We start from the raw sequence: 16,425 nt of genomic DNA, 5'->3' as shown, positions 1-16,425 counted from the left end.
TATTAAACTTTTCTAAACATGATTATTCTATATAAAGTTTTCAAGTGCATTAAAGAAGTGCATTTAGAAGACGCACTTGTACATCTAATGTGCAATTTATCACTATTCGAATTTCTATTTTTGCTTGTTTATATTTCCGCTTTATAAAAGGAGGCACTTTGTTCTCCACTGTATCCCCAGTGCCAGGAGAGCACCTGGCACAGAAGACACTGAAAAAACTTGTGTTGAATAAATATCCCCTCTAAAGTTTTCTTAGGGCAGCTTAATGCCTGCCCAGTCCCCAGCTCTCACGTAAGAATAAGCTTTTTCAAGTCTTGCAATACCCGTTCATTAGCAGAGGAAGAAGAAAGCACCATAGAAAATAAACTGAAACCGAGCACAAGGAAATTCAGTGGCAGTTCACCAGCTCCGCGTGGGAGGAGGCTGGATGGCCAGGGTAGGCTCGCTCCGCCCCTGGACTCCCGGGGCTCCTGGACTCGCGATACGACAGGGTCTCGCGGGGCTGATCCTCTGTCTTATTGGCTGAGGCTGGGGGCGTGGCACGTAGTGCCTACCAATCAGGAGCGGCGTGTGTAGGCCCGAGCGAGGGCCGGCCTGAGAATCGGGGGTGTAGCAGGCTGGTGGAAGCTGCCAGGACCGGAGCTGAGCCGTCGCCCTTAGCGGGGAAGCGAGCGGAAGGCGCGCCGGCTCGGTGGGCATCTCTCGTGCTCCTCCCTCGCTCGGGGTCCGCTGCCATGTGGGCCACCGCGAGGTTAGCGCTGTGGCGCTGCGCCCGCGCTGCTGCCCCCGGACCGCGCGCCTATCACGGGGACGCGGTGGCCACGCTGGGCACCCAGCCCGACTCGGGCTCTGCCGTCTACCAGGTAGGCTGGGTGAGCGGCCTGGGCCGGGAGCCCGGCGAGCCTGAGTGCCCCTGCCACACCTCCGCGGGTGCCCGGCCCGTGGGACGCCGTGCTGGCCGGACTCGGAGGCAGGTGGACGCCTTGAACAGCTGCTGTTCTTTTCTCTGCGGCCTCCGTAATGATTCTGGGATGCACTAAAGGGGTGAAGATTGAGAAAAAAAAAATCCCAAATCAAATACATTTTAGTTTACTCTTAGCATTGGCACTGCTTTTTGTATCTTTGAAATCGGTGGTTCTCAAAACCTGGCCCAGCATTGTCAGCTGGGGAGCTTGTTGACGGCACAGCGGCCCGAAGCCCCTCCCTGGACCTTTTGGGTCTCTGGTGTTGACATGGTTAATGAACCCTGGGGGCTTGGTGGCAGCCAGTTTGGGGGATCACTGGCTGAGGACAGCTAACCTTGGAAGTTGTGCTTATCAGACTTTAAATAGTTGGTAGTGTTAGTAGAAAATATTCCACAGTATCTTTGAATGGCTTTTCTTGGAACTGGGAGCTATTCAAGGTCAAAGAAACCACTTGCAGCTTTTGAAAGCTCAGAGCTGGAAAATTTTAGTCCCATGTTATCTCTCTTTTTAAATTGATTTGAGAGAGGGGAATGGAGAGAGAGAAAAGGAAACATCGATTTGTTCCATGTATTTATGCTTCTTGTATGTGCCCTGACTGGAGTTGGAACCTCCAACCTTGGCTGGCGTGCTGGGGCAGCGCTTCAACCAACTGAGCCGCCCGGCCAGGGCTCGCATACCAACTCTTGATGTTTTTTTCTCCTCTCCTCAAGGTCATCTCATGATGTGCATTTAGCCAGCATTTGCTTCACTAATGCTGCGTAGCAAGCAATCCCAAGATCTTAGTGTCCAAAATAAGTATTTATTTCTTTTTTATTTAATTTATTGGGGTGACACTGGTTAGCAAAGTTATGCAGGTTTTAGGTGCACAGCTCTACAACACATTTGTACACTGTATTGTGTGTTTACTACCCCAAGGCAAGTCTCTGCCCCTGTCCATCACCATTTATCCCCCTATTCCCTCCTCCATCCCCCAACCCCCACATTCAACATGCTGTTGTTGGTATCCATGAGTTTTCTTTTTCTTCTTTTTTGCTCAATCCCTCCACCCACAAGAACTTATTTTTTGCTCTTGGATCTGTGGATTGGTTGTTGCAGCTCTGGCCTGAGCAGTGCATAAGGTTAAGGTCTGCCTGGGTCCAACCCCAGCAGGTCCAGGGGTCCCCAAAGGCGTGGACGGAGTCTGCGATGAAGGAATGACATGGAGACAGTGTTCAGTTGATCAGCAGCCTAGCCAGGATCTCCAGCCAGGATCTCCAGCCAAGTTCTGGTCTGGATCTCCAGAGAGGTTCTGCTTTGGATCTCCAGCGAGGTTCTGTAGCCATGTTCCCTCGATAGGTTCTCCAGCCAGGTTCTGTCCAGGTTCTCCAGCCAGGTTCAGTCACCAGGTTCTAGTCAGGTTCTCTTGCCAATTTCTGTAGTCAGGTTCAGTCCAGGATCTTTTGCCATGTTCTCTCCAGCAAAGTTCTTCTGTCTGTAGGTTCTGTGTAGGTTCTGTCTGTAGGTTCTCTCTTCTAAGTTCTGTCTCTTTCTGTCTTGTTACATCTGTATTTATACCAGTTGATTCAATCCTATCAATCTCTATTACAAAGGTTAGGGCGTTTCTTATCTCCATTCCAGGGAGTAAAGATTATGTAGCTTAAGCATGATTGTTCATAGTTAAAGTGATTAATTACCCGCCTGGCACTTAGTTGAGGGGTTTTATTCCCTCCCTAACTTCAGGGGAAAATCCCTACCTGGGGATTCAACCTTTCTTGGAGAGGTGACCTTGGTTAAAACACAGCGCCAAGAAGGTGAGCAAACATATTAAGAACCGTATGCCATATATGCCAGGTCCCTTGAAACAGCAAGGATGGACCGGCTCCCGGCAAAGGTCTGTTTCTTTTTAGAATTTTTATTATTATTTATTGATGAAAGAGAGAGATTGATTTGTTGTTCCAATTATTTACGCATTCATTGCTTGTTTCTCGTATGTGCCCTGACTGGGGATGGAACCCGAAACCTTGGTGTATCAAGAGGGCTTGTTCTACTTGTTTCTTATGCTAGGACCCAGCCTGAAGGGGCAGTGGCTACTTGGGGAATGCTCCTCTCACAATGGAAGGTGGGGGCACAAGAGGAGAGTATGGCAACACTTTGTCACTCTTAAAGCCTCTGCTTGCATTTGGTACACTGTCACATTTGCCCACATTCCTCTGGACAAAAGAAGTAATATGGACAGACTCATGGACTGTGGGGTGGGGAAGTATAATCTCACACTGAACCTTGGCAAAGGTGGGAGGGGAGGAATAATTTTGAACAAGTAATACAGTTTACCTCATGGTCTAAGACCGTGGTCGGCAAACCGCAGCTCGCGAGCCACATGCTGCTCTTTGGCCCCTCGAGTGTGGCTCTTCCATAAAATACCACGTGGGGCGCGCACATACAGTGCGATTGAAACTTCGTGGCCCATGCACAGAAGTCGGTATTTTGTGGAAGAGCCGCACTCAAGGGGCCAAAGAGCGCATGTGGCTCGCGAGCCGCGGTTTGCCGAGCTGCAGTTTGCCGACCACTGGAGATGGTTGGTTAGGCTCCAACTATTATGTCTGAGTTCCAAAAGGACTCATCTACTTGACTTCTTTTTAAGGAGCCTTTCTAGAAGTCATACTTTCTTCCTATATTTCATTGGTTAGAATTTAGTCACACAGCCACATGTCTACGCACAGGAAGGCCAGGATATGTTACTTTTCCAACTAGGCTTGTTGCCACCTTGAGTAAATAAAATTGGGATTCCATCATCCAGGAAAGTGGGAAGAATGAACATGGATAAACAGTTAATACTGTCTGCCACAGATAACAAATAGCTTGGAGAGAGTGGTTGTGTTCTTCTTAAGTTATGTTGGATGTTAAAATATTTCACTTAGGTGCAGCCATATCTCCTGGGACCTCCATCTACAAGTAGTAAACTTTTAGTGCAAAAACACTCATAAAAAGGGAACAAAGGTAAAGCCATGCCTTGGATGGGAGATGGCACAGAGGGGTCTTGGCCACAATCCAGTTTCTCCCTGCCTAATTTTCCTGGTCGCTCATTTTAGACCAGTAATATGTACTGCCCCCTCTCACTTCTACCCACTGTGTGCTTCACACAGGCTTGATAGTGACAATTCTGTTTATTTACTTATTAAATATATTTTTATTGATTTCAGAGAGGAAGGAAGAGGGAGAGATAGAAGCATCAATGATGGGAGAGAATCACTGATCAACTGCCTCCTGCACGGGGCGCCCCCAACTGGGGATCGAGCCTGAAACCCGGGCATGTGCCCTGACCAGGAATCCTGGTTCACAGTTTGACGCTAGACTGAGCCGTGCCGGCTAGGCAGTTTTCTTTATTTTCTTTTTAATGGGAGGCTAGCTTAGCTAGGGTAAAGATTACTTGCATAACCGGCTTTAGCTGCTGTTCCAAATTGGGCAACGTTATTGGCTGCAGTGATTGTACCCCTGGATTTGGATATGATTTAGATAGAGGATTACTTGTCTTTGTGTGTATGCAAATTGTTTTTCATCAGCTTTGAACCTGTAGTTTGTAAAGTTGGCAGGAGACTGGCAGGTAGGATGCCTGAGGGGGTTGGGGGTAGGGGAAAAATAATAAAAAACTAAAAGCACACAAGAATCCCATAAGCCTCTAGAATTCAGCGGTTCTCAACCTGTGGGTCGTGACCCCTTTGGGGGGGTCGAACAACCCTTTCACAGGGGTCACCTAAGACCATCGGAAAACACATATATAATTACATATTGTTTTTGTGATTAATCACTATGCTTTAATTATGTTCAATTTGTAACAATGAAATTGGGGGTCACCACAATATGAGGAACTGTATTAAAGGGTCGCAGCATTAGGAAGGTTGAGAACCACTGCTCTAGATTTACCAGTACAGGGGAAGAACTTGCTAAAAGACACTGTGGGGATGCATTTAGCACTATGGGAGAAATATGGGGCAAACAGAACATTTCAAGACAAAAAAGATGGTAGAACTTACATTTTAGAAAAGACTTAAGAAACATATCAGCCAATTGTGTGTATGTGGACCTCCCATAGGATCCTATTCAAATAAACAAACTGTAAAAAACAACTATATCTGACATTTGGGAAGATATCTTTATGAATTGGATAGTTGAGGCTATTAATAGATTATTTTTATTTTATTTTAATTTTTTAACATATATTTTTTACTGATTTTAGAGAAGAAGGGTGAGGGAGAGTGAGATAGAAATATCAATGATGAGAGAGAATCATTGATTGGCTGCCTCCTGCACACCCCTCTTCCCCCCACCCCACTGGGGATCAAGCCTGCAACCTGAGCATGTGCCCTTGACCGGAGTTGAAGCTGGGACCCTTCAGTCTACAGGCTGACACCTATCCACTAAGCCAAACCGGCTAAAGCAGTATTAATAGATGATTGATAGAGATAGTGTTCCTCATCTTTTAGAGATTTGGAAATACTTATAGATCAGATGTTATGTCTAGGATTTTCTTCAGAATAATTTGAGGGCCATAAAGGAAACAACTTTGACCATATATGGATAATTGTTGAAGTGCATTGGGTACGTTTCATTATCTAGTCTTTTGCTTTTGTATGTTTGATAATTTCCGTGACAACAAACCACACTAAAGTGTTGCTGAACATGATAGTGAGACCCCTCCTCTCTTTAATTTTCTGTAATGTAACCTGTCTATTCCTTTTTTCCCCAGTGCTGTTGAGTATGTCATAATGACTGGATGGACTTGCTTGGGAATTTGCTCCAAATGATATCACTGAAAACAACACATTTTTTTCAGTATTTTTTTTCTAAGATAAAAACATTAATGATGATAGTCATTGATTGGCTGCCTCCTGTATGCCCCTTACTGGGGATCGAACCCATAACCCGGGCATGTGCCCTGACCAGAATTGAACTGTGACCTCCTGGTTCATGGGTTGACAATCAACCACTGAGCCACACTGGCAGGGCCATTTTATTCACTTTTAAACAGACAAAGGAGAATTGTTCCATGACCTCAGAAACTCTGTAGAAAATAGGAAATAATGGAACTATATCATAAAGACTGTAAATTCATCTAATTTTTAATAGCTGGAAAGCTGTTTAGCATTGTGTCTCGTAAAGGGAATTAAATCACCAGATGTGTTAATCACATTATGAAGAACAAAATGTGTTAGCAGGTTAAACTCTGAATTTTCAAAAATAATTAGCTAAATAAGTATTGTTTTAAAGTCATGTGCTGGTCAAACAAAACTTACAAAACGGAAGGTTGAAAAGTTAGTTTCCTCTGCTCTTTTCCACGTCTCACTGTTTATATATTTTTTGTATATCACTCTAGAAAATTTCTAAACATATAATTTTATTCTTTTTTAAACATAGAATAGGATCCACTTTTCTAAACCCTGGGCTTTTTTTTAAAAGTGTAATTTGTCAGTAAACAAGTATTTCTGCATTGGTTAGAATTTCCTCAGAATAGTTATAGATGGGTCAGAAAAAAAATAAAGATATCATTCTAACCCTTAAAAATGAAGGAATTTATTGATTTCAGAGAGGAAGGGGGAGGGAGAGAGAGAGAAACATCAATGATGAGAGAGAATCATTGATCGGCTGCCTCACACACCCCACACTGCGATCGAGCCTACAAACCAGGCATGTGCCCTTGACCAGACTTGAACCTGAGACCCTTCAGTCTGCAGGCTGACGCTCTTTCCACGGAGCCAAACCAACTAGGGCTGACTTATATTTTTTAAAATAGAAAATGAAATAGAGATTAATTAAATTCAGTAGGTGTGTAAGGAAGAAAGATGTTAAAGTGAGTAGGAGTGGCCAGAAATGGTGTTGGCGATGAGATGGAACATGCACTAGGCTTTATAAGGGGGTGCGATTTGGATAGATGGACCAGAGGGGATGGTGGTGGTGAAGAGCTTGAGCAAAGCTACAGGCAGGAATTAATCTTTCCATACAACAGAATGGCCTAGCATGGAGACAACATGGATGGGCTGGCCCCGTGTGGAGATTACATGGATGGGTTTGCACGTGATATTCTTCTTAACCCTTATCTTGGTAAAAAAGAGAATTGCTTTCTAATATTTCTCTCTTTCTTTGTTTCTGTTTTAGGAAAACTATGAACAGATGAAAGCACTAGTAAATGAACTCCATGAACGAGCACAGAAAATAAGACTAGGTACTTATTTTTTTTAAAAAAATATGTTTTTATTGATTTTAGTGAGAGAGGAAGGAAGAGGGAGGGAAGGATGAAGGGAGGGAGGGAGGGAGGGAAGGAGGGAGAGAGAGAGAGAGAGAGAGAGAGAGAGAAAGAAACAAACATCGATGTTTGAGAGAACCACTGATTGGTTGCCTCCCACACACATCTGACTGAGGATCGAACCCACAACCCAGGGCCTGGACCGGGAATCTAACTGGGGACCCTCAGGTACATGGGACGCTCAGCCATCTGAGCCACACCAGCCAGGGTGTAAACACTTATTTATTCTTCAGCTTATGCTATTGTTAAATATAAAAGGCCAAAGTAAGAGGCAATAAGTATTTTTTTGAGATCCAAAAGAATAGCTATTCTGGAAGCACTCATTTAGGCCAAAATCCAAATAGTGTTCCAATTAGGAGGTGAAGACAAGGGTATTTAGCTTTCTTAAATAGCTGAACATTTCATTAGACAAAGAGTATATTAAGTCCTGGCTGGGTGGCTTGGTTGGTTGGAGCCTTGTCCCATACACCAAAAAGGTTTCGGGTTCGATTCCTAGTCGGAGCATATTCTTAGGCTTTGGGTTCAGACTGGTCAGGGTGTGTGCCAGAGGCAACTGATCAATATTTCTCTCTCACATCTTTGTTTTCTCTCTCTTTCCCCCTCTCCCTTTCCTCTCTCTCCAAAATCAATAAAACAAATAAACTTACCCTCTGGTGAGGATTTAAAAAAGAAGAGTACATTAAGATGAAATTCTTGGGCAACAGTGCAAATAAACATATTAAAGTACAGTTTGATCCTTCTGATCTATTGCCTTGGTTTGCTGAAAGTGTGTTATTGACATTCCCATGACCTGGAGCCCAGCAGCCCTCGAGCTGGGTGAGGTTTGGAGCACCTCTCACCTCAAGCAGCCTCAGCAGACTCTTCAATAATTGTAATTGTCTTTGTCTGGAACAACATTAGGAAACACCAAAGACATCTCTGAGTTAAGATACTAACAAAAGGGGACTTTGTAATTGCAAAAGGAAGGCGTGCAACTCTCTCCTATTTGGAGCAGCCTCAAAAGTCTGTGCATCATTAGATAAGTGTTGCTTTGCTAGCATGGAAGTCATTTCTAAAATAGGTACAAATAAAGGTAGGGATTTTTCAAATTTCACGTGGCACAGTGCTAGGTATTTGTAGTAGGTATTTAATGAATGTGGTTGAGATGTGGCCATGTTTTCAATGCCCAAGTTTCAGAGAAAGTACTGTTTTATTTAAGTAATTGCTAGTGCATTCTGAAAATGTATAATATGGATAGATTGATTTTGGTTTATTTTTTATTTTTATTTTTTAAATTAAAAATTTCAATTACAGTTGACATTCAGTATTAGTTTTAGGTGTACAGCATAGTGGTTAGACATTTATATAACTTACAAAGTGGTCTGCATAATAAATCTGGTACCCATCTGACACCAGATCCTATATAATAAAAGGCTAATATGCAAATCGACCAAATGACGGAACAACTGGTTGCTATGACACACACTGACCACCAGGATGCAAATGCTCAACACAGGAGCTGCCAAGCTGCAGTGACTTGGCAACTGTGGTTCTCAGGTGACTCACCCGGAAACATAGAGGAGGGAGCCTGATTCCAGGGTGTGTCACCCTAGAACTTCCCTCTTGCAATGCGGGACCCCTCAGGGGATGTCCGAGAGTCAGTTTTGGCCTGATCCCTGCAGACCAGGCAGAGGGACCCCACCAGTGCATGAATCTGTGCACCGGGCCTCTATAGTTATAATCAAACTAGAGACCCAGTGCATGAAATTCATGCATGGGTGGGGTCCCTAAGCCTGGCCACTGATGAGGGCCTATTGGGGCCGTCTCGCCCAGTCCATATTGGGGCTGGGCCAGCCTGGGGGGGAGGGACAAGGGGAGGTTGGCTGTGGGAGCACACTGACCACCAGGGGGCAGCTCCTGCATTGAGCGTCTGCCCTCTGGTGGTCAGTGTGCATCATGTTGACTGGTTGTTCGGTCCTAACGGTCGCTTAGGCTTTTATATATATAGATAATATTGTAATAGGGATAGACATTAAAAAACAAACAAATGCCTGTTTATTTACTTTAGAAAACTGTCAGTTTATAAGTTGAATGAATGATTGAAAAATACGCCCTTTCTCACAGGATATGTTGAACTTTTAAAATCTCTATATTGTGGACTAAGTGTTAAATATTTTTCTGGCATTAAGTTGTATGGAGACCTTATTATTGCATGTCAGTCTAATCTAATCCTGTTTTTATTATAGGAGGTAGTGAGAAAGCCAAAGAACGCCACACATCGAGAGGAAAACTGTTAGCCAGAGAAAGAGTCGATGGCCTTCTGGACCCAGGGTTGGTAAATACCCAAGTGCCAACTCAGTGCTTTCTATTCCATGGGACTTTCTTAGACACCCTTGTAAATAGATGATTTTAGATTCTGGTTCTTATTGTAAGATTCAACAACAAATGTTTATCGAGAGGCTACTATTCTAGGTGCTACTGATATGCCAGTGAACAAAATAGACAAAGATCCTTGCCCACCTGGAGTTTACATTGCAACAGGAGGAGTGAAAATAAATGATAAATATCATAGTTTTATATTTTGTTAGAACGTGGTAGCTGCCACAGTAGGAAGGAAAGGTAGACTAGAGAAAGGGAGAAGATGAAGGTCGAGTTGCAGTTTTACTGTAAATGAGGTGGTTAGGATAGGTCTCATTGAGAAGGTGGCATTTGAACAAAGATTTGAAAGAGTGAAGAGAAAGAACCCTAAACATATCTGGGGAAAGAGGGTTGCAGACAGAGGAGCAATGGCCAGTGCAGAGGCCCCGAGGTGGGAATGTGCTGGATGTTCTGATCTGCTCCAGGAGCCAGGAGACCAGTGATTGGGGTGGAGGGAGAGTAGTAGAAATGGAGTCCAATTCCGTAAGACCTTGTGGCTAGGATAAGAATTTCAGCTCTTACCTTGAGAGAAATGGGAAGTGTTTGTGGGGTTTTGAATGGGCAACTATTATGATCTATTTGACTTATGTTTGAAAAGAGTTATTCTGACTGCTGTGTTGTGAGTGCCTGTGGGCAGCAAGGGTGGGAGCACCAAGACCAGTTCGAGAGCGATTGCAGTGATTCAAGAGAGACAAGATGGTGACTTGGACTAGGGTACTGGTAGTGGGGATGATGAGAATGTTAGTTTCTGGGTTTGTTGTCAAGACAAAGCTAACCCAACAGCGTTTCCTGAAGGATTGGATTAGGTGGATGTGGAGTTGGAGAGAAGGAAGTAAAGACTCGCAAACATTCGCGCGTGCGCACAGTTTCTTTCTCTCTCTCTCTCTCTCTCTCTCTCTCTCTCTCTCTCTCTCTCTCTCGACAACACTGCTAATACCTAGCATATATCCATCTAGACCAGTGGATCTCAACCTTCCTAACGCTGCAACCCTTTAATACAGTTCCTCATATTGTGGTGACCCCCAATTTCATTGTTACAAACTGAACATAATTAAAGCATAGTGATTAATCACAAAAACAATATGTAATTATATATGTGTTTTCTGATGGTCTTAGGCGACCCCTGTGAAAGGGTCGTTCAACTCCCAAAGGGGTCGCGACCCACAGGTTGAGAACCGCTGAGCTAGACCGTTTTCAAAAATATGTGTATTAGACATAATTTTTTAAAGAAAAAATGGAATCCTACTAAATGTGGGTTTTCTAACCCCCTTTCCCTACCCCTCACTTACTATATCTTAAACATTTAAGTAAGAGCTATAATAAAACAGTGGTTAAAAACAAACAAAAACTGTGGTCCCAGATTGGTTATTAAAACCCAGCTCTGCCACTTACTAGTGACTTAGACAAGTGACTTAATCTCCGTTTCAGTTTCCTCATCAGTTAATGGGATTATAAGGATCCACCTGAGAAGGTAGTTCTTAGGAGTAAATGAGTGAGGTTTCTGAAAGTCCTAGGAGACAGCCTGGCACATAGTCAGTACTACATATGTTTTAGGTGCTATGCTCTTCCTATAATAAAAAACACATTTGTAAACATCGTAACTCGTTAAATATGCTTTAAAAAAAATGACATTAATTCAAGGAACATCCTTTCTTCCTCAGGTCTCCATTTCTGGAATTATCCCAGTTTGCAGGTTACCAGTTATATGATAATGAGGAGGTCCCTGCAGGTGGCATCATTACAGGCATTGGGAGAGTATCAGGGTGAGTATTCTACTTACACTCAACATCAAGGGTCAAGAACATTAACCAGGCACGGGCATCCAGCACTCACAGCTTTGCATATTAGCATGCAAGTTTTATGCTATTGATATTATTTAGGACTGAGGCTTCCTATGCAGATTCATTTATAGAGCTTTAGAGACAAAAATTAAAGGGGGGAAAATCTTAGGTTATAGAATAGAAACCAGGAATGTCTTCAGCCAGCTCTGCAACAATGGTGAATGGCTATAGCTGCACCTTCCCTGAAGGCACAGGGCTCTGATGAGAAGGTGGAGGAACACATACCAATAACCGGCATCTGAATCAAATGTACTTGTATTGGGCTCAGAATCCAGTTGCCTGAGGTCAAAGCTGAGCTTTGCCAGTGGCTTGATCTTGGGCAAGTTATTTACTCTCTAATCCCCACTTGTGTGGTTTCCCAGGCTCCACAGGTGATCTCTTCAGATCTAGGTGATCTCTTCACATCCACTGTTTAGAGGAGTAGCTCTCCAAGTGTGGTCCTCAGGTAGCATCAGCATCACCTAAGAACTTTGTAGGAAATGTAGATTATCAGGTTTCTCAAGAGGTACTAAATCTAATCTGGGGGTGGGGCCCTGCAGTCAGTGTTCTCAAATGTTAGCATTTGAGAACCACTGTGGACTTAGGTGATCTAGTTGCTAGATGTTACATGTATTTGTATATGTTTATGTATGATCTCACATTTTCTGCAAAGTTACCATGCCAAGCACTATAGTAAACACTTCCCACTCATGAGTTGTTTCAATCTTTACCATAGCTCTGTGAGAATGGGTATTATTATTGTCATAACTATTCTGCAAATAAGGAAACTGGGTTTAGAGAGTAAATAACTTGCCCAAGCCACTGGCAAAGCCCACCTGTGACCTCAGGCAATTGGATTCTAAGTAGTTTCCTTAGCCTGCCATCTGTGTTCACCAGCCAGGTCCTTGTGTTATTAATGGGCTGAGGTACCCAACAAACTGGTTTTGGTGAGAAAGGGTATTATAGGTGACTCTTTGTAGTATACACTAGAGGCCTGATGCACAAAATTTGTGCAAGGGTAGGCCTTCCTTCCCCTGGCTGCTGGTACCAGCTTTCCTCTGGCACCCGGGACCCGGGCTTCCCTTGCAGACCTGGTTTCGTCTGGAAGGTCGTCCGGAAGGACGTCTGGTCTAATTAGCATATTACACTTTTATGATTATAAAACATGCTGTTTTAAAGATTGCATCTGTTGTTTCTTTAAGTAAGATGAATGTTATATTTTAAACTTTCGAGTTTTATAGAAAAGCATATGGCAGTAATGTTGAAAACATGACCTTTGAAAACATGAAAAACAAAGAAATATTGATGGGTCAGTTTTTATTTTTGCAAATTACTTTCCTAAAAGGAAATTTGAAGGTTAATTATGAGGGATTTTTCTCACTCTTGAGACTTGGATTTTTTGGTGGGTGGGTGGGGCTAATATGCAAATTGTCCCCTCGACTGGGAGAGTTCCATTGGGAATTCAACCAAGAGTTCGACCAGGGGGCGGGGCCTCCCACCAACCGCCCGCAGCTCCTCCCCCCAGTTGGCTCTGCCCAATTGGCCCTGATCGGGGCGGGCCAGAACCCACCCATGCATGAATTCATGCACCGGGCCTCCAGTTATTATTATAATTATCTTTTTAGGACCCTTTCATTCAAATAACCATTATGAAATGTTGCTTAGGTTGTTAGTTTTTCACTACTAATATAAGACTGATGACTCTTGTTAAAAGTGATCATTTTCCATTATATAAATGAGTATGTGAACTGTGATTAAAACTTGCTTTTATATCTTTAGATTGTCTACTAAAGACTGTCATTGGTCGTAGGTACTAGAAGTTGAAGATGGCATAGGAGTATCTTGGAATATTTTGTAATTGTCCTTTAATTGTGAATAAATAAATCTCTCATATTCTCTTTCCAATGAAATTTCTGCCTTTCAGAGTAGAATGCATGATTGCTGCCAATGATGCTACTGTTAAAGGTGGTACCTACTACCCAGTGACTGTAAAAAAACATTTACGGGCACAAGAAATTGCACTGCAAAACAGGCTCCCCTGCATCTACTTGGGCAAGTAACTATTTTTAGCTGGTAAAATATTTTACTGCTTATATGACATTATCAATGAGTGTTTTAAAAAACTATTGGTTTCTCCCACAATTACAAAAGAAATGCATGTTTTGGCTGGGAACTCTGGGAGAAAATGTAAATAAGAACTACCCATAGTAACATCACTGAGGAATAACCTCTGACAGTATTTTGGTTTATGCCAATTTTTTCTCTTAACGTGTGTGCTTTTTTTCCTTCTATACTAGTATATTTTGTTTTTCTGTTAACCATAATGGGTTCAAACTATGAAAAAGTAATAGCTAATATATTTTGATTTCTTGAGTGTGAATTACTATGTTAAATGCTTGAGTATGTATATAGTTTTTTTTAAAAAAATTATTGATTCTAATCCCGGCCAGTGTGGCTTAGTTGGCTGGGTGTCGTCCTGTGCACCAAAAGGTTGCTGGTTTGATTCCTGGTCAGGGCACATGCCTAGATTGCAGGCTTGATCCCCGGTTTGGGGTGTACAGGAGGCAGCCGATCGTTGTTTCTCTCTCACATCTATGTTTCTCTCCATCTCCCCCTCTTCTTCTCTCTTTAAAAAAAATCAATAAACTATTTAAAAATTTTATTGATTTGAGAGAGAGAGAGAGAAACATTGGTTTTTTGGTGCTACTTATTTATGCATTCATTGGTTGATTCTTGTATGTTCCCTGATTGGGGATTGAACCCACAAGGCATATCGGGACAATGCTTCAACCAATTGAGCTATCCAGCCAGGGCCTTGTATGTATATAACTTGAGCAGATAAAATTTAAAGAAATTTAATTTTAATATAATTTATTTTTATTTTTCAATTATAGTCAACAAACAATATTATATATTAGTTTCAGGTCTACAACATAGTGATTCAACATTTATATGCCTTATGAGGTGATCACCCGATTAAATCTAGTAAGGAAATTTAATTTTCAATGAAAGTAAAGTACATTTATATTTAAAATTAAAATAAATTTATTTTTATTTTTTTATTTTTTATTGCTTAAAGTATTACAAAGGGTATTACATATGTGTCCTTTTTTTTTCCTTTTTTTAACCCCCGCCCTTGACAATCCCCTGGCTAAAATACATTTAAATCTATGGATATTTCAAAAAGAACATAAAAGCAAGGCAGTATAAAATTGCTGCTTTCTGGATATTGGTTTAGTTTTTTTTTTTTCTTTTAAATATATTTTATTGATTTTTCACAGAGAGGAAGGGAGAGAGATAGAGAGTTAGAAACATCGATCAGCCGCCTGCTGCACATCTCCTACTGGGGATGTGCCCACAACCCAGGTACATGCCCTTGACCGGAATCGAACCTGGGACCCTTCAGTCCGCAGGCCGACGCTCTATCCACTGAGCCAAACCGGTTTCGGCTGGTTTAGTTTTGTAAAATGCCAAGATATATTTGTTTATTTATATATGTTTATTTATGTGAGTATTTGAACAGATACTGATGTGGATATTTTTTTTCTGGGAAGGAGAATTTGCCTGATGTATATACTTTGTATATATATAACACAGCAAATGAGGTCCTATTGCTTGCAGGTGCTCTGCCAAACACTCTAGGGCAGTGGTGGCGAACCTTTTGAGCTCGGCGTGTCAGCATTTTGAAAAACCCTAACTTAACTCTGGTGCCGTGTCACATATAGAAATTTTTTGATATTTGCAACCATAGTAAAACAAAGATTTATATTTTTGATATTTATTTTATATATTTAAATGCCATTTAACAAAGAAAAATCAACCCAAAAAATGAGTTCGCGTGTCACCTCTGACACGCGTGTCATAGGTTCGCCATCACTGCTCTAGGGGGTCCAGTGAAGAGTATTATGTTGTCCTTGTCTTCAGCCCACTTGTAATGATTGGAAATAAGATATAATGTATCAAATAATAATAAAATACTTTTTTATAGTTGTAGGCAAGATTAATAGGTATGGGACTAACTTTTTGTGGTATGTGTTGAACGAAGTATTTCACACATTATTTCATCCCATCCCAATAAGAACTCTGAGGGATAGTTACTGTTATCTTCATTTTACAGGTGAGGGAACCGAGGCATAGAATGAGTAGGAAGTACACTTGTGATCACAAAGCTATGAAGTTCCCAAGCTGTTTTGAACTCAGCTGATATTCTTATCCACCACTCTAATCTGCAGTGAAAACAGTACTAGAAGGTGCAATATATGATAAATTGTCACAACTTCTTTAGGTGGTTTTTGTATTAGTTAAAAAGAGGGAAAGACAGTTTCTTAGCTGAACTGGTTAAGCGTGTACAGTGTTTGTGGGGCTTTAGCTGGTCCTCAAAGGAGAGAGCACACTACATATTTCAAGTGGAATTTGGCACAGGGTAGGAGAGCCTAATGGATTTGAGGAAAACAGTGAATCCTTTTGGCTGCCTTGGGGGATTGGAGAAAGATGCTGTAGAATATTTTAAAAAGACATTTGTGAATGTGATTAAGAAATGATACTGTCATTGATACTAATGTTCCTGTGTGGAGCACATTTTGCTCATAGAGATGTACTTATTTCTTTCATTTCCCTTTTCTTCAGTTGATTCAGGAGGTGCAAACTTACCTCGACAAGCAGAAATATTTCCAGATCGAAATCACTTTGGCCGCATATTCTATAACCAGGCAATTATGTCTTCTAAAAATATCACACAGGTAATTTCTCATTAATGAGATGTGTTGCTTTTTGCTCTAAATGACTGCTAACTAGGCACTCTGAGATGACTTAAAACTAGTGAGTTCAGAATTTAGTCTTTTTCTACAGAAAGTATCTTAAGGTTACCTTCAGTCAGATTCTCCTGTTAATTATGGGAATATACTATTATTGTAATAAAGTTTTTAAAAAGAATGGGCACTGAGTAATTTTTTTTAGAACTATACTC

General features: G+C 41.8%; 1 protein-coding gene across 2 annotated transcripts in view; it reads left to right on the top strand.

The window, feature by feature from the left end:
• The first annotated feature begins 567 nt into the window (after positions 1-567).
• Positions 568-16,425, top strand: part of MCCC2 (methylcrotonyl-CoA carboxylase subunit 2) — a 53,065-nt gene continuing 37,207 nt past the window's right edge. Inside the window, exons 1-6 of one of the 2 annotated variants that reach the window (XM_059694375.1) lie at positions 568-863; positions 7,095-7,161; positions 9,468-9,552; positions 11,301-11,402; positions 13,384-13,511; positions 16,086-16,198. In XM_059694375.1, the coding sequence (XP_059550358.1) occupies positions 735-863; positions 7,095-7,161; positions 9,468-9,552; positions 11,301-11,402; positions 13,384-13,511; positions 16,086-16,198 (624 nt within the window). In that variant the 5' untranslated portion in view covers positions 568-734. The remainder of the gene's footprint in view (positions 864-7,094; positions 7,162-9,467; positions 9,553-11,300; positions 11,403-13,383; positions 13,512-16,085; positions 16,199-16,425) is intronic. The other variant, XM_059694374.1, reaches the window with a different exon arrangement.

This window comes from Myotis daubentonii, chromosome 4 (assembly GCF_963259705.1).
Source record: "Myotis daubentonii chromosome 4, mMyoDau2.1, whole genome shotgun sequence".
NCBI classification, from domain to species: Eukaryota; Metazoa; Chordata; class Mammalia; order Chiroptera; family Vespertilionidae; genus Myotis; species Myotis daubentonii.
The sequence above is the reverse complement of the archived record's forward strand: the minus strand, read 5'-3'. Positions and strand labels throughout refer to the sequence as shown.